Below are 26,531 nucleotides of genomic sequence, written 5' to 3'. Positions count from 1 at the left end.
ATACAGGTGGTGGGACAGAATAGGGATAGAGAAGTTTGGGACAAAATAGGGCCCAGCTCAGATGAACGTGAAGATAGAGCAGAGTCCTTGTTTATTAAAAGGGAGGATTCTGGATCACATCACATGCGTGCCAGCTTAATTTGCGGGGACTTCGATTCTTGATGTCTGTATTATCGTTGGTAAGTTTGTAAATTCACACTATCGGGGATCTCAATGCTCAATTAAAACATCTTTTTGTTTAGTAAACGTGGAATTCGTATTATGTATTCACTAGTTGGCAAGTTGGTAATGTGAATCGGCTGGCATCTATCGGGGATCTCAATATTCAATTAAAGCATCCAAAAGTTCAGTAAACGTGAACGTGGAACCATGTTTGACATAAAACTGAAATTAACATCTGCCATTAAGTTAAGTAGTTAACTAACTGAACGCGCCTCATGCGCCAAAGATAAAAAAAAAACAGAGCTCGAGAATTTGTCTCTCCCGGTAGAGCGTAGTCGGAAAATCCGTTGTTATGTCTCTGTCCGGGAGGGGATTTTAGTTGTTTTGGAGTGCATGAGTTTTTGCTTCCATTCCGGTGTTTGTTTGCCGTTGTGGGTTGGTGATGGTGTAGGAGGAGGACAAAAGTGACTCGGGTTGCAGATCCAGCTTCCCCAGAAAGGGATGGTCCAGATCGGGTTGTCTTTGAGAGAATTTCTTAACTAGATCGAGCTGCTTCTCCTTCGACCTATTTCTTAATTAGAAACTCATTCCAATATTTTACACCTACACAACATTCATCATTCATGCATTCTTCATCTTAATTTTCTCTAAAACAAACTAAATACATACATGGCAAATGCCTTACAAGTAAATTTCTATGGTGCCACTTCCTCTATTTTCTGCCTAAATCAGTCCTATTCATTTTTTTTTTTTTTTGGGTTTTTTTTCTTGCCCACCCCAAGCCATTATGGCCACTTTGCACTTATTGGCTCGTCGAAGGACGACGACATATAAATATGAAGGAACTGCCGCCTTTTATGTTCTCTTTATCTCTACTGATTGGAGTAAGAGTGAAGGCCTCTTAGTCAAGAGGTTATTCCTAATTATGCCTACTGAATTTGGATTGATGTTGGCAAGTCCAGTTACAACTTACAAGAGAGGGATACGTGCAAAAGATTCTCTGATGCCTAACTCAATGAAATTTTAAGTTGTAATAAGTGGAGTTGGGCTTGATTGCTTACCCAGATTGTTCACCTTACCAAGTACTTATATGTGAGTTTGAGCAGATATATTAGTTAGTGCGTGTGCGCAACTTCCACAATTCAAGCGTTAGTGGGTCCTTAAGGCCAATCTTAAAATGATGTGGGGGGAGGGTTTCCCGCTTGCTATAGATTCAGTCAAGCCGACCGATTCTGTCTTATCCAAATCCACCTAAGGCCATCTCCAACCCAAAGGGCTAAAAATGGCCCTGGGGCTAAATTTTAGCCCTAAATTCTGTACTATTCATTGATCTGACATCAACCGTCTCCAACCCGTCAAGGCTAAATTATAGCCCTAAAATATATTTTAACATTTTGGATTGGTTATATATATATATATATGCTTATTTTTTAAAGTCAATTGACTTATAGTAATTGAAATAAATTATATGATAAAAAATATTTTTTCGGTTGTATTTTTTTTTTTAAAGATAATTAAAAATATCTTTAGCTAATGTTGAAATGAAATAAAACTGCAATAGAATTTTTAATATTTATTTTATTCATGACATAAGCATTTAAAAGTTACACAACAAAGTAAGACAAGGAAAAATTATTAATAAAAGATAAAAGTTACAAGCAAAATTTATTCATAATAAATAAAAGTTACAAGCAAAATTTATTCATAATAAATAAAAATTACAAGGAATTTTTAATAGATTATAACAATTTATTTGGGCAACATTAATTACTCATCCGAGTCATTGAATGACATTTCCGGGCGGTACTCATTCGACGTCGAACAGGATGACGGAAACAACTCACGGCGCCGAATTTTCTCCATTATCTCCCTTTTCTTTCCGTCATAATACTCTTTACTCAAAGGCTATTATTTTTTTCAAACCAACGGTTAAAAAAAAAAAAAAAAAAAAAAAAAAAACAACGGCTAGCTGACGTCAGCAACTAGCCGTTGCTGACGTCATGCATATGTCACACAGCACTACACGGGTGGGCCTCCCATTTCTGATCCATTTGGCCCTAAGGGCTAAAGTGCTATCCTAAAGGCTATATTTAGCCCTTGGGTTGGCCTTTTGGCCCTAAAAAATGGCACTTTACCCCTTAGCCTCATGGGTTGGAGAAAGAAAGGGCTATTTTTTGGCCCTTTGGCACTTTGGCCTCTTGGGTTGGAGAAGGCCTAAGAGAGTCAAGTTTCTCAAATAGATTCCGCCTCGATCCCTCTGGACCCATTTTTTGACTAAACCTGATTTAACTTTGTCAGATCCTCCTCGAGGGGATTTCACCTTGACCTATCCAATTCTTCCTTAGCCAGATTAACTCTAAATAAATTTGTCCTCGAGAGAATTTCTTAACTAGATCGAGCTGCTTCTCCTTCGACCCATTTCTTAATTAGAAACTCATTTCAATATTTTACATCTACACATCATTCATGTATTATTCATCATAATTTTCTCTAAACAAACTAAAAACGTACATGACAAATGGCTTACAAGTAAATACCTATGGTGCCACTTCCCCTCTTTTCTACCTAAATCAGACCTATCCCATTTTTCGGGATTTTTCTTAGCCATCACAAACCATTATGACCACTTTGCACTTATTGGCCTCATCAATGGACGACGACATATGTATATGAAGGAACTGCCGCCTTTTATGTTCTCTTTATGCCTGTAACTATGGTGTGGAAAAAGTTTGGTAGAAGATCTCCTCACATACTCTGCTGACTGGCCTGGAGTAAGAGTGAGGTTATTCCTAGTTATGCCTTTTGAATTTGGATTGATGTTGGCAAGTATAGTTAGAAGAGGGGGATACGCGCAAAAGATTCTCTGATGCCTAACTCAATGAGATTTTAAGTTGTAATAAGTAGAGTTGGGCTTGATTGCTTGCCCAGATTGTTCAGCTTTCTAAGTATTTATATGTGAGCTTGCGCGGATATATTGGCTAGTGCGCGTGTGCAACTTTTACAATTCAGGCGTTAGTAGGTCCTTAAGGCCAATCTTAAGATGATGTGGGGGAGGGTTTCCCGCTTGCTACGGATTCAGTCAAGCTGACCGATTCTGTCTTATCTAAATCCACCTCAAAGAGTTTTCGCCTCGACAAGTTTCTCAAATAGGTTGGGCTGCCTCCTTCTCGACCCATTTTTTAACTAAACCCGATTCGACCTTGTCTAGATCCGCCTCGGGAGAATTTCACCTCGATCTATCCAATTCTTCCTTAGCCAGATTAACTTTGAATAGATTTGTCCTTGAGAGAATTTCTTAACTAGATCGAGCTGCTTCTCCTTTGAACCATTTCTTAATTAGAAAATCATTCCAATATTTTACACCTACACAACATTCTTGCATTCTTCATCTTAATTTTCCCTAAAACAAACTAAATACATATATGACAAATGCCTTACAAGTAAATTTCTATGGTGCCACTTCCCCTCTTTTCTGAGTAAATCAGACCTATTCGATTTTTCGGGTTTTTTCTTGCCCACCTCAGGGCTAATGTTATGACTATATTGAGTTCCTATGTCTATTTAGCTAAGACTCAAAGAAAGTGACTCAAAATATTTTGAGACGTACATATGCCCATCGGTTCTTCCTTATGTATTCCTAGCTCCAAAATTGTATCCACGATCAGAACCAACATAAGTATTATGATTATCATTAGCATATTGGTTGTAGTGACATGATTTGCCACTCCCTCTATCATTTTCATAATTCACCTCACGATTACCTCACGATTAGTATAGTCATAACAATTGTCGGTAACTACTTATTGTAGTCACTATTTATTGTCGATGACAAACAAAATTTCGAGATAATTTTGGTGCGAATTTTGTATATATATATGCTATTTATGTGTAGATATTTTAGAATTAAAAATTTCGTACAATTTAATAAAAAATTTCAGAAAATTTCGGAAAACTTCTCACAGAAATGACATAGCATATGAATTTCGTATAAGTATTTTAGAATTACAAAAATTTCGGCTGTTTCAGATAAATTTCAATCCTTGGTAGAAAGTGAAAATAGTCCATGTTAGCTAGCAGACCAAGAAAAACCAAATTAAAACGATCGAAGTTACGATTACATCCACTCTCTCAGCCGCTAGGGAATTGAAAACTGCATAACAGAACAGAACATGTTCAGTGTTTCTGTGTTCTCAGCTTCCTCAGACCTCGTAAGTTTCTTCTGACTCTCTCTTTCTTTCTCTCCCTCCACTGTTGGGTCTGTGTTACTTATCCACTGCGTTATTTTTGCAGAGTTTTCATTTGGGTTTTAGAAATAACTGGACTTTTGGAAGACCAAGCGCTTCTCTCTCTCAGGTTTGTATTGGTTTCAATGCCCATGTTTCCCATTTCTACATTGTTAACTTACTTTCTGGTTTCGTAGGTGAATTAATCTGAAATGAAAAGAATCCAGTTTGAAATTTTGAACTTTCTGTACAATCTGCTGTCATTATTTTTGCTGTCCTGGGTTTCTGGTTTTCCATCTTTGTATTTGTGTATGAGAATCGTCCATTTTTTAAAGGATGAATTGAAAGTGTTAATTTCATATAGTTAGCAATGAGACTGGACTTTTCTGTAAATATCTTGAAATTGGGGAATTATTTATCAAAAGAGCATATCCATGGCAGAGAAATTGGAGAAAGCAAGATACACCTAGTTTTGAAGTTGGAGATTTTATATCCTAAATGGAAATGATTGCATTAGTTGGATTAGCTGTGTTAGGACTTATGATTGATGAAAGGTTTAAGCCATTGGACTTATAGATAGCTGTATTCTTGTGTGCTTCTTGTGAATATGTTAGCTGCCCATTTTGGTTTTAGGCTTTGGGAGCTGGACGCATATTTTATTCTTTCTATACCATACTTGAGTTTGGTATATTTCTCCTCAATACATACCAGTCGCTTGTTTATTTTTCACGAATGAGAATGAAATTGGAGCAGATGATTATGAGTTATGAGTAGTAATGTAGGAGACAAAATCTTGTGCATGCCATCACTGTGACTTCAATATTGAATTCCGAGAGTTTGCTCCCATGACACTGGAGTGTGCCATCAGACTTCAGGAAGCATAGGTCCTAATGTTCCTTCCGACTTGGTTTCTCATATATAACTATTGGGCTCCACTGCTGCATTACGTTGGACCATCTGGCATTATCGGTGTTTGCCCCTCTCAACTGGGGAAGAGAGTATCCTCATCTTTGAAAAACATGTCAGATTCGATTGTTGTATAAATTTAAATCAAAGAGTGTATGCATTAGTCATTTCGAAGTTGCTGCATTGCTTTTTCCTTTTAGGAGTTAAGATATCTACAATTTTGCATCTGTTAACTCCAAATTTCCTTGCAGGAAAGTAGCAATTTAGAGCCTAGAAAGAAGGAAGTGACGGCCAGGTCTGCCACCAAGGATAAGATCTTACTTTCTAGCTCCCCGACGACTTCTCAGCAACAGAACCCCACTCCACTTGTTACTGCCTTGAAGGCTTCAGCTGAACAAAATGCTGCTACCTTTCACTTTCCTGGGCACAACAGAGGTCGAGCTGCACCAGATTCTATAACTGAACTTATTGGTCTAAACCCTTTTCTTCATGACTTACCTGAGCTTCCTGAACTTGACAGCCTCTTTTCTCCGGAAGGACCAATTTTAGATGCACAACAACAGGCAGCCAAACTCTTTGGCTCATTGGAGACATGGTTCCTTGTAGGAGGTACGACATGTGGAATTCAAGCAGCCATTATGGCTACTTGTTCCCCTGGAGATATTTTAGTTCTCGCTAGGAATTCCCATATATCAGCTGTATCTGCTTTAATATTGTCTGGTGCAGTACCCAAGTACATTATCCCTGATTATAATTTTGACTGGGACATTGCTGTCGGGGTCACTCCATCACAGGCACGTATGCTATAATGACAGTTACGATTGTTACTTTCAAATGATTGCTTTGTTACCTCTCGAACCAGTTTATTACTTATAAAGATTAGATATGCTATTGTTCAATAGAATCACGATAGTTGGTAAAGCACAATAAATTTTTTAGGATGATCTATTTCCAGCTTTATTTTAAATTGTCACCATTTTGCTGTTATATGTTTTAATAACTTAAAATTGGCTGTAATAGGTGGAGACGGCTATCAAGGAAGTGGAGAAAGAAGGGGAAAAGGCAGCCGCTGTTTTCATCACTTCCCCAACATATCATGGTATATGCAGCAACTTGAGCGAGATAACCCAATTGTGCCATTCTCATGGGATTCCTGTAATTGTTGATGAGGCCCATGGGGCACATTTGGGATTTCATCCCCATATGCCGAATTCAGCCATGCAGCAAGGTGCTGATTTAGCTGTCCAATCCACTCACAAGGTTCTTTGCTCTCTCACACAATCATCGATGTTGCACTTGTCAGGTAAACTTGTAGATAGAGAAAAGATCTCTAGATGCCTTCAAACACTTCAAAGCACTAGTCCTAGTTATCTTCTTTTGGCATCATTAGATGCTGCTAGAGCTCAAATTAGTGAAGATCCTGAAACTATTTTTGAAAGAGCATTGCAACTGGCTATTGAAGCTAGGAATATGTTGAGAAAGACTAGAGGTATTTCAGTGCTTGATGTTTCAAGCTTCCCTAAGTTTCCTGCAATTGATCCTTTGCGGCTTACTATAGGATTTCGACAGCTTGGCTTGTCTGGTTATGAAGCTGATGAAATTCTGTATGAGGATCATGATATCATTTGTGAACTTGTTGAGACCCAATGCATTACTTTTGTAATTACCCTTGGAACTTGCAGAGAGCATGTTCAGAAGCTTGTATCAGGCATAAAGCATCTAGCAGCCACTTCTGCATCGACTTGTGCTGATAAAAGGAAGGCGGACGGCGATAATCTTGCACTGTTTGCAGATATTAAAACTAGCTTGATTCCTAGAGATGCATTTTTTAGTGGTAAAAGGAGAGTGAGTATCGAAAAGAGCTTGGGCGAAGTTTGTGGGGAGCTTATATGTCCATATCCACCTGGGATTCCAGTATTGATTCCTGGGGAGATTATCACAAAGAAAGCTTTGGATTATCTGCTACATGTTAGAAGCAAGGGCGCTGTCATCACTGGAGCTTCTGATTCCCAACTTTCTTCCATAATTGTCTGCAACAAGTAATGCTTCCAATGGAGAAAGTGTAACTAAATGTCAAATTTTTCTGCTTCAAAGGAGCAGTTGCACATGAAATAGATAAATGTACAGGCTTACGAACCACAACTAATTTATTCAAGAGGAAAAATTTATGTTAGAAACCAACATTAGCATTCAGATGCTATTGATGTTATCAAAAAAACATTCAGATTTTATTGAATGATTCAAGTTTTGAGTTTGGTCTCATCTCCCAGGTATTTGGTCTTAAGTGTTCTTTTCAGCTAATTTTTTTGGGTGGAGCTTTTCTAGTTAAAGATTGAAATTTCTTTTTCTTTTTTCCTACAAGGGATGAGAATAACTTTTTTTTTTTTTTTTTTTGAAAGGAGAATAACTTTCTTATGTTTGTGTAACTTTTGCAATAGAGTGATTCTATTTAGTGGAAATTCTACGTTACATCAATTCAATTCAGATGTTGACCGGCTCCATTTATTAGTAGACTAATATCAGATTATTCTATATCGAGCTAACCTATCTCTGTATCGAGCTAACCTATCTCTGTATCGAATCAAGTCTACTTCTGTATCGAACCAAATCTACTTGATATATCAGTACATTAATTATTATCATAGAACTTTCTATAATTTACAGTGGTTACAAATTGAATTTTGAAGGAGAACATGACCCAAACATACATGTGCAAATAGGGGTAAGCAAGGTCGTAGCTTACAGATTTAACCTGGCTCATAAATTGTTCGCTTCCAATTTCATGACCAAAAAGAAAACTTAATATAAATCTTCGCCTGCTTCCCTCATTAATTTCAGGAGAAGAACAGATTAACATTTTTCACTGGAAACACTTTAAATATCAACGCTGCTGACTGCTACATATTTGTCAATTCAGTACTAAAAAAAGAAAATATTATTGTAATCTGTAATTCAAATTCTATGTTCCCTCTTGTATTCCATGATTTCATTAAATAAGACTTCAGTCAGTGAGTGTGTAATTTCATTAAATAAGACTTGAGGGCAGTCAGACACTCACACTAACCATTTTCACAAAAACAAAAAACAAAATGAAAAAAAAAATATATATATATATATATATATATTTATATATATATATATATATATTTTTATATAGTCCCGGAATCGTATAAAGCACAAATTCTCTGCAGACACATATTCACAGAAATAAAATTCATAGTCAAAAAAGAAAAATTGCTGCTCTATTGCACAAGCATAATTCAACCTGTTGCACCTTCAATTTCTTTTGATTTTTTTTTTTTTTTCTGCACAAGACGAGAATCAAGCTTACAGCATGTCAATATGCCCTAGACCCCAAAATGTTCTTTCCTCTCCTCACAAGTTCAAAACCCTTCCTATTCTTTGCTGGATATACTGTATATAACATTATAGTGTAAGCCAACACAAGCCGAGATAAGAAAAACAAGACAGATACAACATGAAAAGGTCCCCAGAGAGAGCAAGAAAGAGCAACTAGTTTCAAGAATGACATAGGCCCTTCTAGCTCGACTCTGTGCTGATATTTAAATTACTATTGTAGACCCTTGATGGAGTTCTTGTTTTGGCTCGCTTCTTTGTAGGTCGACCAACAGGGTCAAACACATGAGCCTCCAAGTACGGAGAACCAAGTTGCAACTCTGTATCATCTGGACCAGCCCATGCTATGGGATTTGCTACAGAAGATTAAATCAGAGTTAGTTTTGTGTTGATTCATCTTCTACATGAAGCAAAAGATAACATTACTGAGTATCAGTCTATGATCAAGGGGTTCTCTATCTTCCCCAAAAAAGGAAGGAAAAAAAAAACATATTAAGTAACAATGATGGCTAATCACTCATTTTCCTGCCTCCATTTTATATATCAAATGATGTCATATTAACTCTTATGATGTCCAAGATGCAAACAGCAAATACTGTAAAAGCTAAGGATGTACAGGACATCCCACTCGAGGGTTTCTAGAGTCGAACCACATAATCTTTCTGATAAGTCAAGACCAGTGCAAAAAAGAAAACCAAAATATCCAGCAAAGAAGATGCACAAAAACTGATTGATATCCAATTTTGATATCCACGTCAGTACTCAGTCCTCAATTATGATGTCCAAACACTGATTGAACTAAACAATATATGTATCGAGTGTAAATTTGTCACACTTGTTTGACTAAGCATCTATTAGGCAAAATTCAAAAAGCAAACTACATATCGTGTTTTTCCCTGTTTCAAACAAATAAGACGAAATATGCACTTCCTTTGTTATGAAAGGAGCAAAATACTCAATTTCTAAACTTGTTAAGATAGAAGTTATAGTGGCAGACATGCCTCAGTCAAAGCATAAAGATTTTACACCTAAGAAAAGCATGGCAGATTGACACTCATATGACATACACAGCAAATGATCTGTCGGAAAACAGAGTCTACAATTCAGAAAGAAAAATTGGAACAGAGTATATACATTGCTTAAAAATACTCACCTTCAGTGGGTTCAAGAGTTCTACTAGCATGGGCAGCAGCTGTCAAACGAGGAGCAGCAGGGCGTTTCCTCACATAATTCTCCTGCAGAGGCCTAGGAATTTGAAATGAAAATTGTGCCATAGATAGCCCATCCACCATATACTCAGGATGTTCAATCAAATACCTGAAAAACCGAAAGCAGCCCAATCATTACTTAAAAGATCCACATTACAATTACTAGCACTAAAATTTTCAAGCATCAACCAATCTCAATAAACAGAAACACTAAAAACATACTTTTGAACCTCCACCATGGACCGAAGTCTCTTGCCCGACGGCGCTTGATAATAACTGAAAAAAAACACAATGTATCAACACAGGCACATTAGATTACACTCGAATTAGTATTATATTAGTAATGCTAATGCTGCCCATAATGACAATGTCACACTTAAATAGCCACATACACATCTGCAAACTTGGTGCTTCCTTCACCTCGAATCCTGAGTAGCCGTTGCCAGCCGGGCGGTGGCTGAGCAATGTTGGGCCTATCAATGGCCCAGAGCCGGCTCCCGTCTTGAGTAATGTCAGCCGGATCATCACACGAAATCGACGGCCGCCATTCCTTTGCAGTCTCACAGTAGAACGGCCGTTCCAGAATGTGCTCCCGGATTTGCTCGTACTGCTCCTTCGTCGGAATCAGCCTCCACTTGAAGCAATTGGCGCACTGCACAGTGAAGGCCCCGACCGACGGCAAAACCCTAGGACCTTGACTATTCGAAACCGAGACCGGAGAAATGGATTTGTTCAGATTCGGAATCCGATTCACTGTAGCAGCGCGGCGATTGGCGTCGCCACCGGCATTAGCGGCGACGGCGGGATCGTAGAGCACGAGCTCCTGGGATTGAAGATGGGACTGGAGAATCTCGTCGGAGGAGGAAGGGGAAGACGGCGGCGACGAGACGGAGGAAGACGAAGGAGACTGGGCGGGTTTGTCGTCGTTCGTTTTCGGCTCTTGTTGTTCTTGTTCGTCGTCTCTTCTGAGCTTGAGGGTGATCTTACAAGGGCTAGGAGTCGTGGATTCCATTGGGTACAGATCCCCGAACACCTCCTGCCTGTGAAGAAACGAAAGCGTCAGAGAAACGGGGGGTTTGGGTGCGTAGCCAGATCTGGGGGGTGGTTGGTTACCTGAGGATGGATCAGAGATCTGCGGCGGTGATCGGAGGAGGAGCGATCGGAGGTCAGGAGCGCATGGAGTGGTGGGAACTGGGAAGGTTTTATCTTGTTTAGGAAAGAGGAGGAGGAAGGTTTGGGGGAGTGTTCATAAATGTTTGAAGTGGAAATGTTTCTTGTTTTTGGGTAAATTTGGGGAAAGGGGAGGGGTTTATTTAGGTTCGATTAAGTGGAGTTTGTAAGTTTAATTAATTCAATTACCAAATGCGAAGTATTTAGGATTAAATTTGGTTTGGACTTAAATAGCAAGTTAATAAGTTGCACATTTAACACAACGGAATGCTCATTTCATACTCTTTTGAGGTTATTTTGTTGTTAGAAATTATTATCTGTCGTGTAATTTTATGTTCGATTAATAGATTAGTTACTGTTGAGGGAGGATTCAGTGCACATTGCACTGACATAAATGGATGGTTAAATTATATTAAATACACTCTTAGGTTATTAATAAAAATATTAATTATAAATATCAAGAGTTGAGATCATCTCATAAGTGTTGGGTCATTTGCACCGTCGATGCATAAAATAATTTCCACTGTTTGAGTGAAAATTAAAATAAAGAGACATTTAGAAGAATTATTACTAGAATAAATTAAGAGTTTTACGTCGTGGATCCACTATTTATTCTTTGAAAAATATTGTCATTTGATAGTGGTCCAAAAGTATGCGAAGATGTTTATTCGAGAAACAAGTGATCCAATATGTTGCCAATCTCATTTTATTTTTGTGGTTTAAAGGTTATTTTGTATTGACTTGTGTTTCTTAGCTTACCTCAAGCTACTTGGTTTTAACTAATAAAATGCCTTAACCTGTATCTAAAAATACAATTTAAATTGAAAAACGATTCTAGTGAGCTGAAAACGAAAGAAAATTAAAAAATCTACGACTCTTCTATCGTAGAGTGTACCCATCTAAATTGAAATGAATTAAACTTTAGAGTTTTTCATTTTGCAATTTTATTAAAAAAAAAAGTCTGGGGTGAGAGAGGCTCGAACTCTCGACCTCAGGATAACTCACTGTTTAAGCTATGAGACCTACGCGCTAGCCAACTGCGCCACCACCCCGTTGTGTTATACTTCTCCTTCTCTTTCAATATGAATGACGCGCACAAGAAATCATAATAAGGACCGTGACGGGCATATGTACCATAGTAAAGTCTGACAAGAAATGGCAACTGGTTACAGAAAGGTAGCTTTCAGTGTACGATGTCCAGATCAATATTAGGTGGCCACAATATAACACATCTCCAACCAACCCCTTTCTTTTTTTCTTTACGATTTTCTAACTACAACAAAAAACTGCCTCACATTTCAATTCTTCACGTCGGATGCAACCCCTCAATAATGTCAGTGTTACAACTTTGAATTCATATTTTAATACGCCAGTTCAACTTGTACGGGTGACGGAGAAGTTACAAAGTATGCTATAAATGTATATATGAGATTGACTGGCAATGGGTACTGAAGTTTCTTTGGTAAGAAAAGAGAGATCTTCATTAGAAAGAAAATACAAAGAAATGGACAGGACATCAACCTAGTAAGACAAGACCTCCCAGACATTACTGTGGTTCATTTGTCCCTGACCAAGTAAATGAACAAACTGCTGCGCCAGCAGGCCCAGCACCCAGCAAAACACCAAAAAGAAAAGGAAAGAATAACCACACACAACATAATGAACAAACTGCTGAATTGCAGTCTAAGCAAATAGCAAACCATCTATTCCTAAAAACTGATGAAAATGAATCACCAAATGATGTCAATATGTCAATACTCATCCCACTTCACATTCTTGTTCCTGCCCCGTCTAAATGCAGATGATCGAAAAGAGAGCTATAACAGCACATCTCCACAGAACCAGCCCCCTTCTTTCATGCTTTAAAAACTGTAACTTTGAGACAACAAAGTCACACAACCTAGAAATATGAAAAAATTTCACCAAGAGAACTGTTGCTGGGTATTGAAGTTTATAGATCTCTTTGATCAACAAGCAAATTTAAGGTATTATTGCAAGAGTGACACAAACTAAACTGGCACAAGTAACACATCAAAAACAGACACCTCTATAACTAGGAAAAACTTACAAACCATAGGCCTCATAACCTAAAGCAAATAAAAGCTAAAAAAAAAAAACAGCAAAGAAATAAACTCTAGCCTTTGTGATTGAATTCCATTCCAATTGCCTAGTGATGTCATTAAACATAAATGGAATCATTCTATAGAGGAACTAAAGAAAACATGAACTCATATTTCTTGTGAGGGGTTGAGAAACCTCAAGGAGATTGTATCCTTAAAATATTTCCTCAACTACTCTAGAGTCCTTGAGAACATTTGATAACTCTTGCACACCTGGTGTACATACTCTTGTATGCGTACAAGTGGAGTGCTTGTGTTTGTAAATGTATGGCAGCAAAAGAAAAAGGAACCTCAGATTGCAAGGTAATCAAGATACTATATGTACCAAGTTTTCAAAGAACAGAACAAATCAGAGCTATTGATAAATATACTGAAGAAATCCCAAACATGAGGATCAGGCAGAAAGAAGACTTGGGCCTCCTACCAAGTAGCAGGCGATGAATCATCACTGCAAGTTTAGCTGCTAGACGCTATCACTGAATCTAAATAAAGCAATTTTGGTTTGATTTAAAATAAGGACACAACTGATTCAGCAAAAAACTGGGAACAATGACTGCCAAGCTCACAAGAAAAAGCAATATTATTAGCAAGGCTTCCTTTGGTACTGGCTGCAAATTACTGTTTTCAACTTCTATCTATATACAACCCAAACTTTGTCACCAGGGAAGCATCCCACCCAAAAATACAGCGAAAGATTCACTTTTTCTTGTACTGATGATAGGTAGCATGATTAACAAAGTGAGTCATGTAAACAGATTTATAGCTGCAACACACAAGACTTATGATAATCTGAGCTACAAGAACATAAAAAATAATGGAACTGCAATCACTTTGATGATCATACAAAGTGCTTGGCTTTTTCTTTTCTTTTCTTTTTTTCAAATGGTGAACAGTATCTATAACATGACTGGTTTCAGCCCTCACATGGCGCTGAAAACTAGTAGTCATCCATGCTTTACATTCCTCAAGAAACAAGATGCTATTGCTGTCCGAATATAAAATTTCAGAGGGTTAAACATAACATGAAAGTACAGCATTCTGTGTTAGGTCTCAAATTGTTCACTCCACGAAAAACAAAAGATTATATACACAGGATTATCAATAAATAAACAAAAAACACAAACAATCAAAAACAGGGGAGCATAGAATCATCAAAGCAACCGCCAATCAAACTGAAAATGCCCCGAAGCAATGAATCACAAGGCAAATTATTTATGAAGCATAAAGCCATTAATATAAACTCAAATTACAAACGCAAATTTCTCATTGAAATATAACCCATTGTTCGTCATGCCAAAGCATACACAATACTCGACAATAACATACTAAAAAAAAACTAATACCTCCTCCCTAAAGTACTACACTACACAGTAGTACCATGAAATAAACCATGTAGATTCGACGAATAGGCGCCGACCCATGACCCCACCGATCCGACCCGACCCGACCCGATTGGGATCGGATCTCAGACTGGGCTGAGAAGCTGAGAAAGTTGGGGCTTGGGATCGGAGTTCATCCCGATGACGATGATGAGAGGAATGAAACCGTAGTGAGTGACGACCTTGGCCTTCTTCATGGTCCACGAGGTCCACTCCTTGACGGCCTGAGAAATTGACCGGTCGTCGGAACCCTTGGAGCCCTTGTTAGTCGTCTTGCCCTTGCTCTTCAAGCTAACCCTCGACGCCATTTGATCTCTGAGTGCGAGCCTCTCTCTCTCTCTCTCTCGTTCTCTCTAGAAATTGTGGTGTAAAGCCCCAATCTAAAACCCTAATTATAAGCAGTGCATGTTATAGGGCTGCTCTGAGAGAGAGAGAGAGTGACGTGTGGCGCAAATCACAGCCGTCCATTTCATTTTCTTTCCTGTCCTCCAAGTTTTTGTAAACTCCAATTCCTTTTTCTTTTTCTTTTTAATTAAACAGATATGGGAATTTGAAGTTGTGTAGGAGTTAAATCTCCCATCAGAATTAGCCTCGGGCATTTTCAATATCGTCATTTTAGAAATAAAAAATAGTTAATGGTATTTTTGTAGAATTTATTACAAAATTCATGATTCGAACAATCTCTATTGTTACAAGTTTATGTGTCACATATGTAATAGGTTAAATCTGTCAACGACTACAAGTTCAGCCCACAATTTAGAATGAAGACTATTTTGTATTTTGACGATATGGTTGTTGTAGGGTTCTATGATGAGATTTTTGCATAACTCGCTCTCTCTTGGTTTTAGTTCAACTTCACCTAGCTTGTAAAAAAAGGTCAGTCATATGGTAGATGTGACTCTTTGCAAGTCAAGCCAGTTTTGGGCCGACCAAGATACTAACTTGGGTTCGGATTTGAGTGATCATCTTAACCTGATGACCAAGATAATCTATAAATTAGGTGTGAATGGGGTGCAATCCCATACTTTTAATGTTTTTTGATACGCGTCAAGGATGTCCTTGATATATATAACCCCAAATGACGTTTTAAATTTTTCAGCTACTCTTTGATCTCCCCAACATTTGGTGACTTGTAACAAAAAGGAGTTAGAATGTGGGGCATCTTTTCGCAAAGACTCCGTAAGACATTGTAGGAAATCAGAGATCTTAAGCTCAATTCTTTATTATCTTTTTGCGTTCACTTCTTTAATATCTTAGTTTTTAGATACCCCAAATTTTTATTTATATTTTTCTTTATCATACAACAATTAGTGGGAGAATCCAACTCGTGACGTTGAACTCTCTTTTTCAACCAGAGTTAAAAATGCAACTATGCCATTGGCCCGTAAATACCAAAAACAAAAATAAATAAATAACCAGTAGCATTATTTCGTAGCCAAACAGTAGATAGAGAGCTTTTAGGTGAGCATCGCAAATTGCAAAGGAACTCTAGAGAGCACAGAGAGAAAGGCCAGCAAAGCAGTGAAATAGAAGAAGAAAATGGGGGGAGGAATGGAGGCAAACAAGAACAGATTCGTGGAGGAGTGGGGCGCGGCCAGAGAAAATCTCGAGCACAACTTCCGGTGGACTCGCCGCAACTTCGCCATCATAGGAATCTTCGGCATCGCTATCCCCGTCCTAGTCTACAAGGGCATCGTCCGAGAATTCGTAATTACTCTCTCTTTCTCCTTTTCCTCAATTGGTCTTTGGATCTTGTTTCGTATTCAACGTATTCTACTATGCTTTCAGATCTCTCTATCGTTACCACTCCTGGGTTTCGAAATTTTGTTCAATTTTTTTTCTGGGTTGTTTGACTTTCTGGTGAAAGAATTGGTCTTGGGGCAAATTATGTATTTTTTTTTTAGGAATAACAAGTATGGATTGGATTGCTTGATATGGATTTATCCCATATTGGTTTTACAAGTAGTGGAGATTCTACCTTTCCGAAGGGTTTAGGGTTGTGATTGAAATCGTTTGGCACTCTTTAAAGGCTATCGGATTCTGTATTGTCGTATAATTTAGGGTCTACATAGTTAAGGAAATGGACTGTTTTCATCATGAAAGGTATTCGGCAAGTTAATGCTTAATCTTGCTATTTGAGACTCCTGCCGAAACTTAAGTTGTTGAGACCTTTAGAACTAGTTTTAGACCTCGTGGGAGGTTTTCGTCCTTGTCTTTGTTTAACCATTCTCACAGTACAGCCTAAATCTAGAAGCTTTTTGTGTGTTGGATGAGGGACCTGGAAGTGTCATGGGATTGCGAAAGATGGGATTGGGAAAGTGATGGGATGAATTGTGTTAGGACTTATACAGTTATTTTGCTGGTGATGGGAAACTTAATTATCGGGTTTCTAATGTCATATTAGGATATAGGTTTAGTAACAATGAATAAACACTTAGACAGATACTATATAATGTGCTAATATGAAAGATAAACACTTGAAGAGAAGATGACCCTTAACACTGAAATTCAAAATCCTTTGAATTTTGCAAGTCCCATTTTTCAATTGCCTACTCAGGTACTTGTGAATTTGGGATTTTAACTACCACGTAAACCTTCAATTTCATACTGGAGTTTCACATCCAAACTCATTAAGAAGATGCTCTAGCGGAGACAATGATGGAGAACCCATGGTCACTCAGTCATATTAAAGAGCCGATATGTTCGAGTTTCCTGGGGTTTTTAATTCTCTTGTACAGTCGTACATTTCTGCTGGAGGAATGTCAATTAAATTTCTCTTCGTCTGGAGCCTCTGTAAGAGATCAATGTAGATAGTCAATGAGGTTTCTGTACGAGAATGAACTTTTCTGCAGATTCAGGGGTTTGAGGGTCTAGGGTGAATTAGATAGCTTGTAGCTAATATAATTGTTAGTTCCATGGCTTTATTTCTTGTTTTCATTATTTGGCCTTTCTTAATTACATTGCTCTTAGTTGCTTGCTTTGTTATGGTATGGGTGCTTGTGAAGCAGTTTTCCCTTTTCTTTGAAAATGGAATCATTGATGCCAGGAAATGTATTCTTGTTCATTATTTCAATTGTACCTTTTGATTAGCAATAAGTTGCCAGATTACCTAATACCTTTCCTATATAACATTTCCTGATATCTGTTGTAAAGTTGTCACTTTCTCCAACTTCTATTTTTCCTGCCAATATACCGGTAGTTATCCTGTTGCACACTTTCCTCTCAATCTCATATTAGGCACTTCATTCATAAAGTCCATTACAGTAAATATGATTTCTCTCGAAAAACTTCTTTTTCTCCAATAATATTTCTTTAAGACGCAGTCTCTCCCTTCCTCTCTCTCTCTCTCTCTGTCATACATTTTATTTTCTTCATTGGAGCTTTCTGATTTTCTTAGTTTACAATATCCTATCCAATTTTACATAATACAAAGAAGTATAGATGTAAAGGTTCTTTTGCTAAATGTAAAAGTTTGAAGCAGTCTCTCACACACACACACACACTTTTTTTTTTCTTCATTGGAGCTTTCTGGTTTTCGTAGTTTACAATATCCTATCCAATTTTACATAATACAAAGAAGAATGGATAGATGTAAGGCCTTCTTTGCTAAATGTAAAAGTTTGAAGTACTGAAATTTTTTTATTCTGTTTTGTGGATGTGATTAATCATAAACAATAGATGTTTTACCTCGTTGTTTTTCTTTTTAATCAATCTCGGCTTAGGTACCAATTTGTTTTATTATCCCTAAGTTCACATGGCTGCCTTCATAGATTTCGGTCTTTTGTAACACTCTTAGTTGCTGTTACTTTCAGTCATTGAACCATTTTGCTTGCTAACATTTTTCATTTCTATGGTGACAGCATATGCAAGATGAGGATGCAGGCAGACCATACAGGAAGTTTCTATGAGTACAGAGACAGTGCTTCACAATAACTGTGGGACTAGTCATAGAAGGTTCTCTACTGGACCACAGATTTTACCATCCTTGTATGGGAAAGCATTTCCTTTGTTAATGTCAACGTTCATTAAACATAATGTTATGCGAATTTGCCTTTTATTTTGGGTTGTATTTTTCTGTCAATGCAGAGACAGTGGTAAACTTCTGCTTTTACTAGTATTTTGTCCAGTATCAGTTTGTTGATCCTTATTTCGGAGATGGCCTCTCACGGTCATTGACATACACAGAAACACATTCCCACTATCTATCCTCTGATTTTGGTTTGATTCCAAGTTTAATTGAAATTTTTGATACCCTATGCACCACACAAGCTGACATCATATCATTTCATTTTATGTACCAAAAGCAGAATAATAATGAAGTGGTAGTCTGTTGTTTTAGTGGTTTGATGGAGGTGATTGAAACCACATGTTAAGAGTATTAAAATCATGAACAAGAGCTTTTTCATCACAAAGAATGAATTTCATTAGTGCAAAAGCACTCTTCCATGTACTTCAAATCATTGAAGTCGTAGGTATTAATCATGCTTATTGCTTAACATAAACAACAATGATACTGTTTGGCAAAAGCCAACTCTCAACTTTAACAAGATGAAACAATTACATACACAAGCAAAAGAGCTGCAGAGAGTTTATGTGAGTTTATGTGCTTTATATGGGAGACAGAGTCTCTATGAATGGAAAGGCGTCTGTGTAGGAATGGAGGAGCTTTAAATCGTGAACAGCTTCCTGAGAAGGAACAAAACCCGTATGTATTTTAAGCGTCCCATCACTCAAATTGCAAGATACAACTATACATTCCATACCAAACATAAATACCACCGCCTCTGATTCCCCTTCCTTTTCTACACGAGTAACTCTCAGTACTGAAGCAAGGGACGGGTCGCTGGAAAAGCCACACATACCACGGAGTGTAGCTCTTATGGTGTCAAGATTGATATGGTACCTCACTGACCATACAGAGTAATCTTTCTCCAACTCAAACACATCGAGTTCTAGAATAGAGGTTGTTGACATTACCAGATGCAGATGGCCTCGAGACTCCCCAAAATAATTGACAGTTCCATATATCGAAGAGTGGGGCATAGGCATTGGATTCAAGCACTCTTTGTCCACATCAAAGTAAAGAGAAGTCTGCTGGGAACTATACCAGTGAATTGCTCGCCTGCAGAACACAGGTTCACGGAAGTATATTGTCCTGGGTGCATTAAAAGATATTGAAGATGGTTTCCAAGTTTTGGTCTCAGAATTATATAGGTGAAGTATATAAGTATCCAGATTCTTCCTAAGTACACACACTATTTTGAAGTACGGTGAATGCAAAGGATCAAAAGCCAGATTTATAGCAAGTATGTGGTACTGAAAGAAAGGAAAAGAAAGGGTCTTGAATTGCCTGGTGGTGGGATTGCAGACGTAGAATCTGAAACCAGAATAATGGATTCTTGTTTGACTGCAGGAGTTTGAGATTGTTGGGATAACATGCCATATATCTGGCAAGAGAACATCATCCTCTGTCTGCGTGAAGTCATCAGAGTATTTGAGTTCATAATTTGGATCATTTTTTAGGTAGGCCGAAGAACACAAGAGCAAACCATTACAAGACTGTAGGATCTTGATCCGAGGGGCACCAAGGTAGCTCAGATATGGAGGGGCAGTGAGTTCAGAGGGATTATTGTGTGTCAGAGGAACATAGTGGAACTCCGGAGTGTGCAAGTAGTCATTGTTTAAGAGTAGGCCAGAAGGGGAAGCGATGCCTCTCCAGCGGATGTGGGCGACAATGAATTCGGGACTGGAAATGAGAGAAAGCCACTGTTTGGACACACATTTGAAGCAAAGGAGGGATTTTGGGGGTAATCGAACAAGGATTTGGGATAGAAGATCTTCGTTGTTGGCAATGTCCGTGGCTGATGATGAGACTGACATCACTCAAACTAAAAGAGTTACGACTTTCTGTAAAACAAAAGAAAATAAACAAAATAACAATTAGAAGAAGTTGGTGGAAAGTGAGTAAAGGAAGGGAGCAAACAACCATTTACACATACCAATTCTACTGCAGCAAAGGGAAAAGAATCAGTATACAGTAATATTACACATTCTGGCAGGTCTTCATTGTCGTCCTCCCAGTCCCCAGTTTTAATGGTGTGTGGTTTTTCAACGGTCTATCATGTTCTGTACAGAACTCTGGAAGTTGTATTATCTGCTGTCTAACTCCTATTGTAAATGCTGCAAAGAAAGAAAATTCCGCGAAATCAACAATCAGTACATTCATTCTGAGTTTCATCCAAACAGAAACTTCTTCTGATTTCTGAATTTGAGAATCCACAAATCAGATATCAGTCAAAGCTGAGACTGAGAGAATAGGAGTCATCCACTCCCGCTGAGCTGTCAACATGGCTGGCAATGGTGACTGCTCTTTCATTTGTGTACATAAAACACATAAATGGGATACGTTATTGAGCAAATTTACGGTTCTGAACACAGCCGCTCTTAATCCACTGCTCAAGATTAGATAGAGCCATCATTGGAGTCAAGTTTCAGCATTATGCTCTATACACAACCTCTCTTAGCAATAAATCCAAACTAAAAAATTCACTTCACTCTCCATTCGAAAGATGAAAACTACAAGCTGAGAATGCATTTTTACAGCCTAAATCTCAATCTAACAAATATGCACGATCAGAAATACATCATTTTTAACACAACTAAAAGATTTCTCAGACCAAGAATACCAGTAGTATGAAACAAACCCTTCAATTTCAATCTCCAACGTAGCAGTCCTAGTTGGGCTCTTCTAGAAATACTGATATTAGGTAAAGGTAACAGGATCATAGTAAAAAGAATTGGGTAGATTGCATATGGTGGGTAATAGTAACTTCAATTTTATTTAGCTGATTTTTGGTGTTCAAATACAACACCCTTCATAGTTCAAACATCAAATCCACAAACATAACACAGACCCAAAAGCTTATAAGCATTGACAAACCCAGATTCCTACAATGTTTTGCAGAGTATAGAGATATTGAAGTTGAAAATGTCAATCAGATGAAAACACAATCTGCAACGATCATTCATCATCGTAAACAAGTATAGGTAAGTAGTTGTGCAGCAGAGCAATGAAAGAAATTTACCTTTGAAGCAAGTAGCAGAACATGAGATGAAGACTGCCAAGAGTCCATGAATTGGGTCTGAAAATGAGAAAGGGGAAAACAAAGCTGGAAGAAAGAACGAAATGCGGAGAAGAAAACAAAAACTTGACATAAGCCAAAATTTGACACCGAATCAAGTTTTTTTTTTTTTTTTTAATCGAAGACACCCAATCAATGTTGTTTTTAATTTATTTTTAATTTATAACATAAATTCGGTGAAAAAAAAGAAGAAGAAGAAGAAGGCAAGCTTGAATATTATTATTGGGAATAAATGCAAACTTGAGTCAACAATTCAGTCTTGTGAAAAGCCTGATATGATTATCTTTACAGATTCGCGATATATTTCTTAACGTTTTAAAGTTTTGACGATGCAAAATAAAAAAAATGACAATATAAACATTTAATGCCGTTTGTGTTTGTGTCTGGTGTCACTTACTTTTTATTAACGTATGACCACTGCATACAAATTAATTTTGGTTTAATTTTGGTCATGGGAGCTAGGTATGGATTTACAGCTTTTAAATATCTATCTATGATGGATATATATATGCTAACCACATACGAGCTTTATATCACCCATAATTTTGGTTTGTAGAAGTGCGTGCACATCTTTGTGTAGAGGAATTGTTTGTCTTCGACCAACTTGTAGATAGATTGACATCGAATTCTTAAAGTGAGATGCGAGTTGTGGTGGCATAGCTAATTAATTTATTAGTTATTGGTTAGTTCAAATGTTGTCGTGGGGGTTTCAATTTTGTAGTCTAGTTGGTTTTCAGTAGGTATAGTCTTCTCAGTCCTAGTCGCGGTTTTGCTGTGTACTATGTATACGGTATTGCTCATGGAAACTGTTAGCGGGAGTTATGACATAACATTAGAAAGGTAATGTGTTATAGTTATACTGTAGTTAGTAATTACCTATTCTATGTGTGGTAGAAAATAGAGACGTAAGTCAGTTGTATTCTTGTAATCTTCTTTATATTCCTCCACTGTGAGATGAATATAGTGTCAAAAAATTCATTCTCTCAATATTTTATTGTTCTATTTGACTTGGTATCAGAGCAAAGATCCGAAAGGACTTTGTCTCCTTAATTCTCTTTTTCTTTTTTCGAGGAATTGATACAGAATAGAACCCCTTTGTTAGGGTTCGTTATCTCGTCATCTTTTGTCGTTTTCATCATACATTCAAGACCGATCTTCGTCTCTTCACAGATCAATTTAGACCAGACCCACTGCGTCAAATCCCAATTCCTCCGCCTGCAATCGTTCATCAGCCAAGACTGGCGGCCTTCTCAATCTAGATCGCCTTCGTCTTATTTCAAATTGCCTGCGTGCTTCAGTCCAGACTTAAATTGGCGTCATCCGGCCAAACCTCTCCAGTCCCAGGCGTCGCTGACATCATTTCTCAGTCCTCCCTGCAATTGTTTGGCCTTTCCCGACCAGACCAGACCAGTCCGGCATGTTCAGTTCTCGGCCCACGTCGCCTTCTCCTTCATCCTCCTTCGTCCCAAATCAGATTTGGCCGCTAACATGCAGCATCACCACCGTCGGCCCTTCTTCCATCTCTTGTCCATATCAGTTCGGTGCATCAATCATTTGGGCACAAGTTGACCCAAGGTCCACATCGGTATTTAATTACCCATTTAAATACCCAGACCTGGTATTTCTCTCATTGAATTACTTTGTCCTTAATTCCTCTGCGTGTTATTAATGTTGATGAAAAAGAAAGCCAGGGTTCCAAGACTAATGAAAACCTGAAGTTTGAGGTCTCTGTCAAGAGCTCAGAAGGTGGTTCTTTCGGGGGTAGCAAACTCAATGGTACCAATATCCGAACATGGAAGAGGGTTATGTCCGTTTATCTCTGTGGGATGCACAAGATGGGGCATATATATATGACTGGAACAATCAAGGCTCCTAGTGAAGATGACGTGGAGGCCTATGCTAAGTGGGAAGATGATGATGGATTTGTAATGTCAATTCTATTCAGAGCCATGACTGATGTGTTATAGATGGTGGAGGAGTGTGAAACTGCTGAGGCAATATGGAAGACGTTGGGAGATCTCTATACAAATGAGTTTGATTTTGTACATGTTCATGAATTGATGTGCAAAGCTGCAGGAATGCAACAGAATGGGCAACCAATGTCAGTATTTTTTACCAAACTGAAGAATGTATAGGTTGAAATTGATCAGAAGCGTCCTTGCAAGATCAAGAATTAGGAGGATATTGCATGGTACCAAAAAGAGAAGGAGCTTGAGCGAGTTCATGAATTCTTGAGAAGACTTGATGTACAACATAATAGTGCCAAATGAGAATTGCTCAGAATGCCAGACCCTCATAGCTTGCCCACAGCTTTTACATACATTCGTAAGGATGAGTCTCAAACAAGTTGAAATATCTAGCCTAGCCATTCAAGCAAAATCACTAGCACCTTTCCTCCAGCAGCAGAGTTCAGTTCTACTTCATCAGGAAGGACCTCCACCAGGCCTTGCCAATCGCTCTCGTCCTCAATGTTCTTATTGCAACGATATTTGACATGTTTGAGAGACTTGTTGGAAACTGAACCCGCACCTTAAACCTAAAAAGCAAGGTTATTGTCTTAAGGCAAAAGCAGCTGCTGTTCAATTGGTCCAAGAACCAGATTTCTATAGAGTGGCTAGACAGGATCATCATACAATAGGTGGCGCTACTCCTACAGCCTCTATAGCTGGTCGTGGTAAGATTGGTATGGCTTTAAAGGTTTCTAACTTTGTTGGTTCTGATACTTGGATTATTGATTCTAGTGCATCTGATCATATGACTTATGATAAATCTTATTTTACTAAATTGTCTTCCCCACCAGTGTCTTATGTTACGAATGCCATTGGTGAGGCGTTTTTTGTGTTAGGGACAGGGTCAATCTGTGTTACCCCAACCTTACAACTCCATAATGTGTTATATGTGCCTAACTTATCTCATCACTTGATATCTGTCCCACAGTTGAATACTGAATCTCAATGCTCTATAACCTTTTATCCTATGTATGTGATTTTTTAGGATCTTCTCACCAGGGAGATAATTGGACGAGGGTATCTAAGGGGAAGATTGTTCCATCTGGATCAGACATACACTGGGGAGAAACCAGGAGCACAGTCCCGCACCGCTTTGACTTCGAATTCTGACAAGCTAAGTGAGATTTGGTTGTGGCATCGCCGATTAGGGCATCCATCTTTTAGTCTTATGAAACAATCAATGCCTACTTTATTTATTGGTGTGAATGAGTCTGTTTTGCGTTGTGAAACATGTGTCTTGGCCAAGAGCCATCGTGCTACTTATTTCCCTAGTATTTCTAATAAAAGTGTTATTCCTTTTGAGTTAATTTATTCTGATGTTTGGGGACCTTCTAGAGAGCCTATTATATCGGGTATGAGGTATTTTTGTGTTGTTCATTGATGATTGTACGAGATTGTCATGGGTTGCTCTTCTTAGAACCAAACTTTCCAGCTTTTCAAACTTTTCGTACTCTTGTTCAAACACAATACAATAGCACCATTAGAGTCATACGTTCTGACAATGAGGGAGAATATGTTAATCATGTTTTCCAAGATTTTTTCCAAACACATGGGATTGTTCACCAAACTACACGCCCACAAACACCAGAACAAAATGGAGTGTCTGAAAGAAAAAATCGTCATTTACTTGATATGGCTCGTACCCTTCTCTTTAGTGCTCGTATGCCTAAGTATCTTTGGGGCGATGCTGTACAAGCTTCCTCCCATCTCATCAATCGTCTTCCATCTAGTGTCCTTCAGGGAAAAATTCCTTTTGAGGTTCTAGAATTTCATGTCTCCTTGCCATCATTTCATAATCTTCCTATCCGTGTTTTTGGTTGTGTTGCTTTTGTCCATGTTCCTAAAAATCAAAGATCTAAATTGGATGCCCGAGCGATTAATTGTGTGTTTGTTGGTTATGAAGGATAACGATATAACCCGGAACCTTTTGGTAGGTTTGGAAAACTTCTGCTCGTCCGATGGCGGCTCGATGATCGGTCTGGGTTCGCCTTGCCGCTATGGTTCGCTGCCGGATGGGTTTTGAATGCCATGTTGCTCGGGTAGTTTTAAGAGAGTGGTTCTTCGCTCAAGGTGCTGTTTGGATGGCTAGGTTTTAAGCTTCGTACGACGACCCTATGCGTAGTGGTGTGTGTTGTGCAGGGATGGCCAGTGTCGGCGTGGATTCTGCTTATCGGGCAGCGGTGATGGTCTGATGGTCCGAGCGGGTATGGTTCTGAGGGGCTATGCGGTAGCGAAGGCTATGGATGATCTAGCAGCCGCTTGTTGGCAGGAGTGTTTCCGCGGCGGTGGTGTCTGCTGGGTTTCGGCCGACGAGGTTTGGGGCGTAGATCGACGAGATTGGTTGGCGTGGCTGGATGCAGTGGAAGAGGGTGCTACATGGATCACGTACGGTGGGTTGGAGTGTGGGCTTTCCCAGCTGTCCTGCTGGGCTTAGAGTTTTGGGCTTCTCTTTTTGAGCTGTTAGGCCTTTAACTTGGATAGGGCTTTGGCCCTTGGTCCAACCCTATGTTTTTAGCTTTTGTCTAATTACAACAAATTTTCTTGTATTAGGAACCTAGTTTTCTAGCGCCTCCGGCGTAGTACCAAAGGTGGATTCCCGCTACCTCTACATATTTGAATGTATAATGAGTAAGTCTATTTCTATGTACCACTATGGGTACTACCACTATCTTCTTGTCTGTCTATAAATGGCAACGAAAGGGTATGTAATGGCTTATTCTGGCTTGTGATGAATATATTATTTCGCCCTCGTGACATTACTCAAAAATATAAGTCATACAATAAAATCTTTGGTTAAGAACTTTAGATGGAGGAGTAAGTGCTTAGTTGCTTTTGAGCTGAGATTGACTAGGTTC

The 26,531-nt window shown here is 38.4% G+C and overlaps 5 protein-coding genes and 1 non-coding gene across 8 annotated transcripts; 2 read left to right on the top strand and 4 right to left on the bottom strand.

Annotated features, from left to right (window-relative positions):
• The first annotated feature begins 4,219 nt into the window (after positions 1–4,219).
• On the top strand, positions 4,220–7,545 carry LOC133709886 (uncharacterized). 2 transcript variants are annotated; one of them, XM_062135826.1, is made up of 5 exons: positions 4,220–4,370; positions 4,453–4,515; positions 5,543–6,085; positions 6,312–6,594; positions 6,850–7,545. In XM_062135826.1, the coding sequence occupies exons 1-5, from the start codon at positions 4,332–4,334 to the stop codon at positions 7,332–7,334; spliced, it is 1,413 nt and encodes a 470-aa protein (XP_061991810.1). In that variant the 5' UTR covers positions 4,220–4,331; the 3' UTR covers positions 7,335–7,545. The 2 variants fall into 2 exon arrangements, with proteins under 2 accessions (XP_061991810.1, XP_061991809.1); XM_062135825.1 differs by having other exon boundaries at positions 6,312–7,545.
• A 1,020-nt stretch (positions 7,546–8,565) lies between these two features.
• LOC133709888 (methyl-CpG-binding domain-containing protein 2-like) lies at positions 8,566–11,146 on the bottom strand. The gene is made up of 5 exons (XM_062135829.1): positions 10,970–11,146; positions 10,249–10,896; positions 10,079–10,132; positions 9,802–9,965; positions 8,566–9,004 (listed from the first exon to the last, which is right to left on the bottom strand). The coding sequence occupies exons 2-5, from the start codon at positions 10,866–10,868 to the stop codon at positions 8,832–8,834; spliced, it is 1,011 nt and encodes a 336-aa protein (XP_061991813.1). The 5' UTR covers positions 10,869–10,896; positions 10,970–11,146; the 3' UTR covers positions 8,566–8,831.
• An 842-nt stretch (positions 11,147–11,988) lies between these two features.
• Positions 11,989–12,078, bottom strand: TRNAM-CAU (transfer RNA methionine (anticodon CAU)). The gene is given in 2 exon segments: positions 11,989–12,024; positions 12,041–12,078. It is a non-coding gene; the product is annotated as a tRNA-Met (tRNA).
• Positions 12,079–14,382: 2,304 nt separating this feature from the next.
• LOC133709889 (mitochondrial import receptor subunit TOM7-1-like) lies at positions 14,383–14,915 on the bottom strand. Its single transcript, XM_062135830.1, has one exon. The coding sequence runs from the start codon at positions 14,831–14,833 to the stop codon at positions 14,612–14,614; it is 222 nt and encodes a 73-aa protein (XP_061991814.1). The 5' UTR covers positions 14,834–14,915; the 3' UTR covers positions 14,383–14,611.
• A 1,038-nt stretch (positions 14,916–15,953) lies between these two features.
• Positions 15,954–18,657, top strand: LOC133709890 (uncharacterized). Its single transcript, XM_062135832.1, has 2 exons — positions 15,954–16,232; positions 18,386–18,657. Exons 1-2 carry the CDS (start codon positions 16,065–16,067, stop codon positions 18,431–18,433), a joined length of 216 nt encoding a protein of 71 aa, XP_061991816.1. The 5' UTR covers positions 15,954–16,064; the 3' UTR covers positions 18,434–18,657.
• Positions 18,658–18,940: 283 nt separating this feature from the next.
• Positions 18,941–21,768, bottom strand: LOC133709887 (F-box protein At5g07610-like). Of its 2 annotated transcripts, none has more exons than XM_062135827.1 (3): positions 21,611–21,768; positions 20,525–20,705; positions 18,941–20,432 (listed from the first exon to the last, which is right to left on the bottom strand). In XM_062135827.1, exon 3 carries the CDS (start codon positions 20,403–20,405, stop codon positions 19,134–19,136), a length of 1,272 nt encoding a protein of 423 aa, XP_061991811.1. In that variant the 5' UTR covers positions 20,406–20,432; positions 20,525–20,705; positions 21,611–21,768; the 3' UTR covers positions 18,941–19,133. The 2 variants fall into 2 exon arrangements, with proteins under 2 accessions (XP_061991811.1, XP_061991812.1); XM_062135828.1 differs by having other exon boundaries at positions 20,573–20,705.
• Between the last annotated feature and the right edge of the window lie 4,763 nt (positions 21,769–26,531).

Source organism: Rosa rugosa, chromosome 5, assembly GCF_958449725.1.
Source record: "Rosa rugosa chromosome 5, drRosRugo1.1, whole genome shotgun sequence".
Classification (NCBI taxonomy): Eukaryota; Viridiplantae; Streptophyta; class Magnoliopsida; order Rosales; family Rosaceae; genus Rosa; species Rosa rugosa.
The sequence above is the reverse complement of the archived record's forward strand: the minus strand, read 5'-3'. Positions and strand labels throughout refer to the sequence as shown.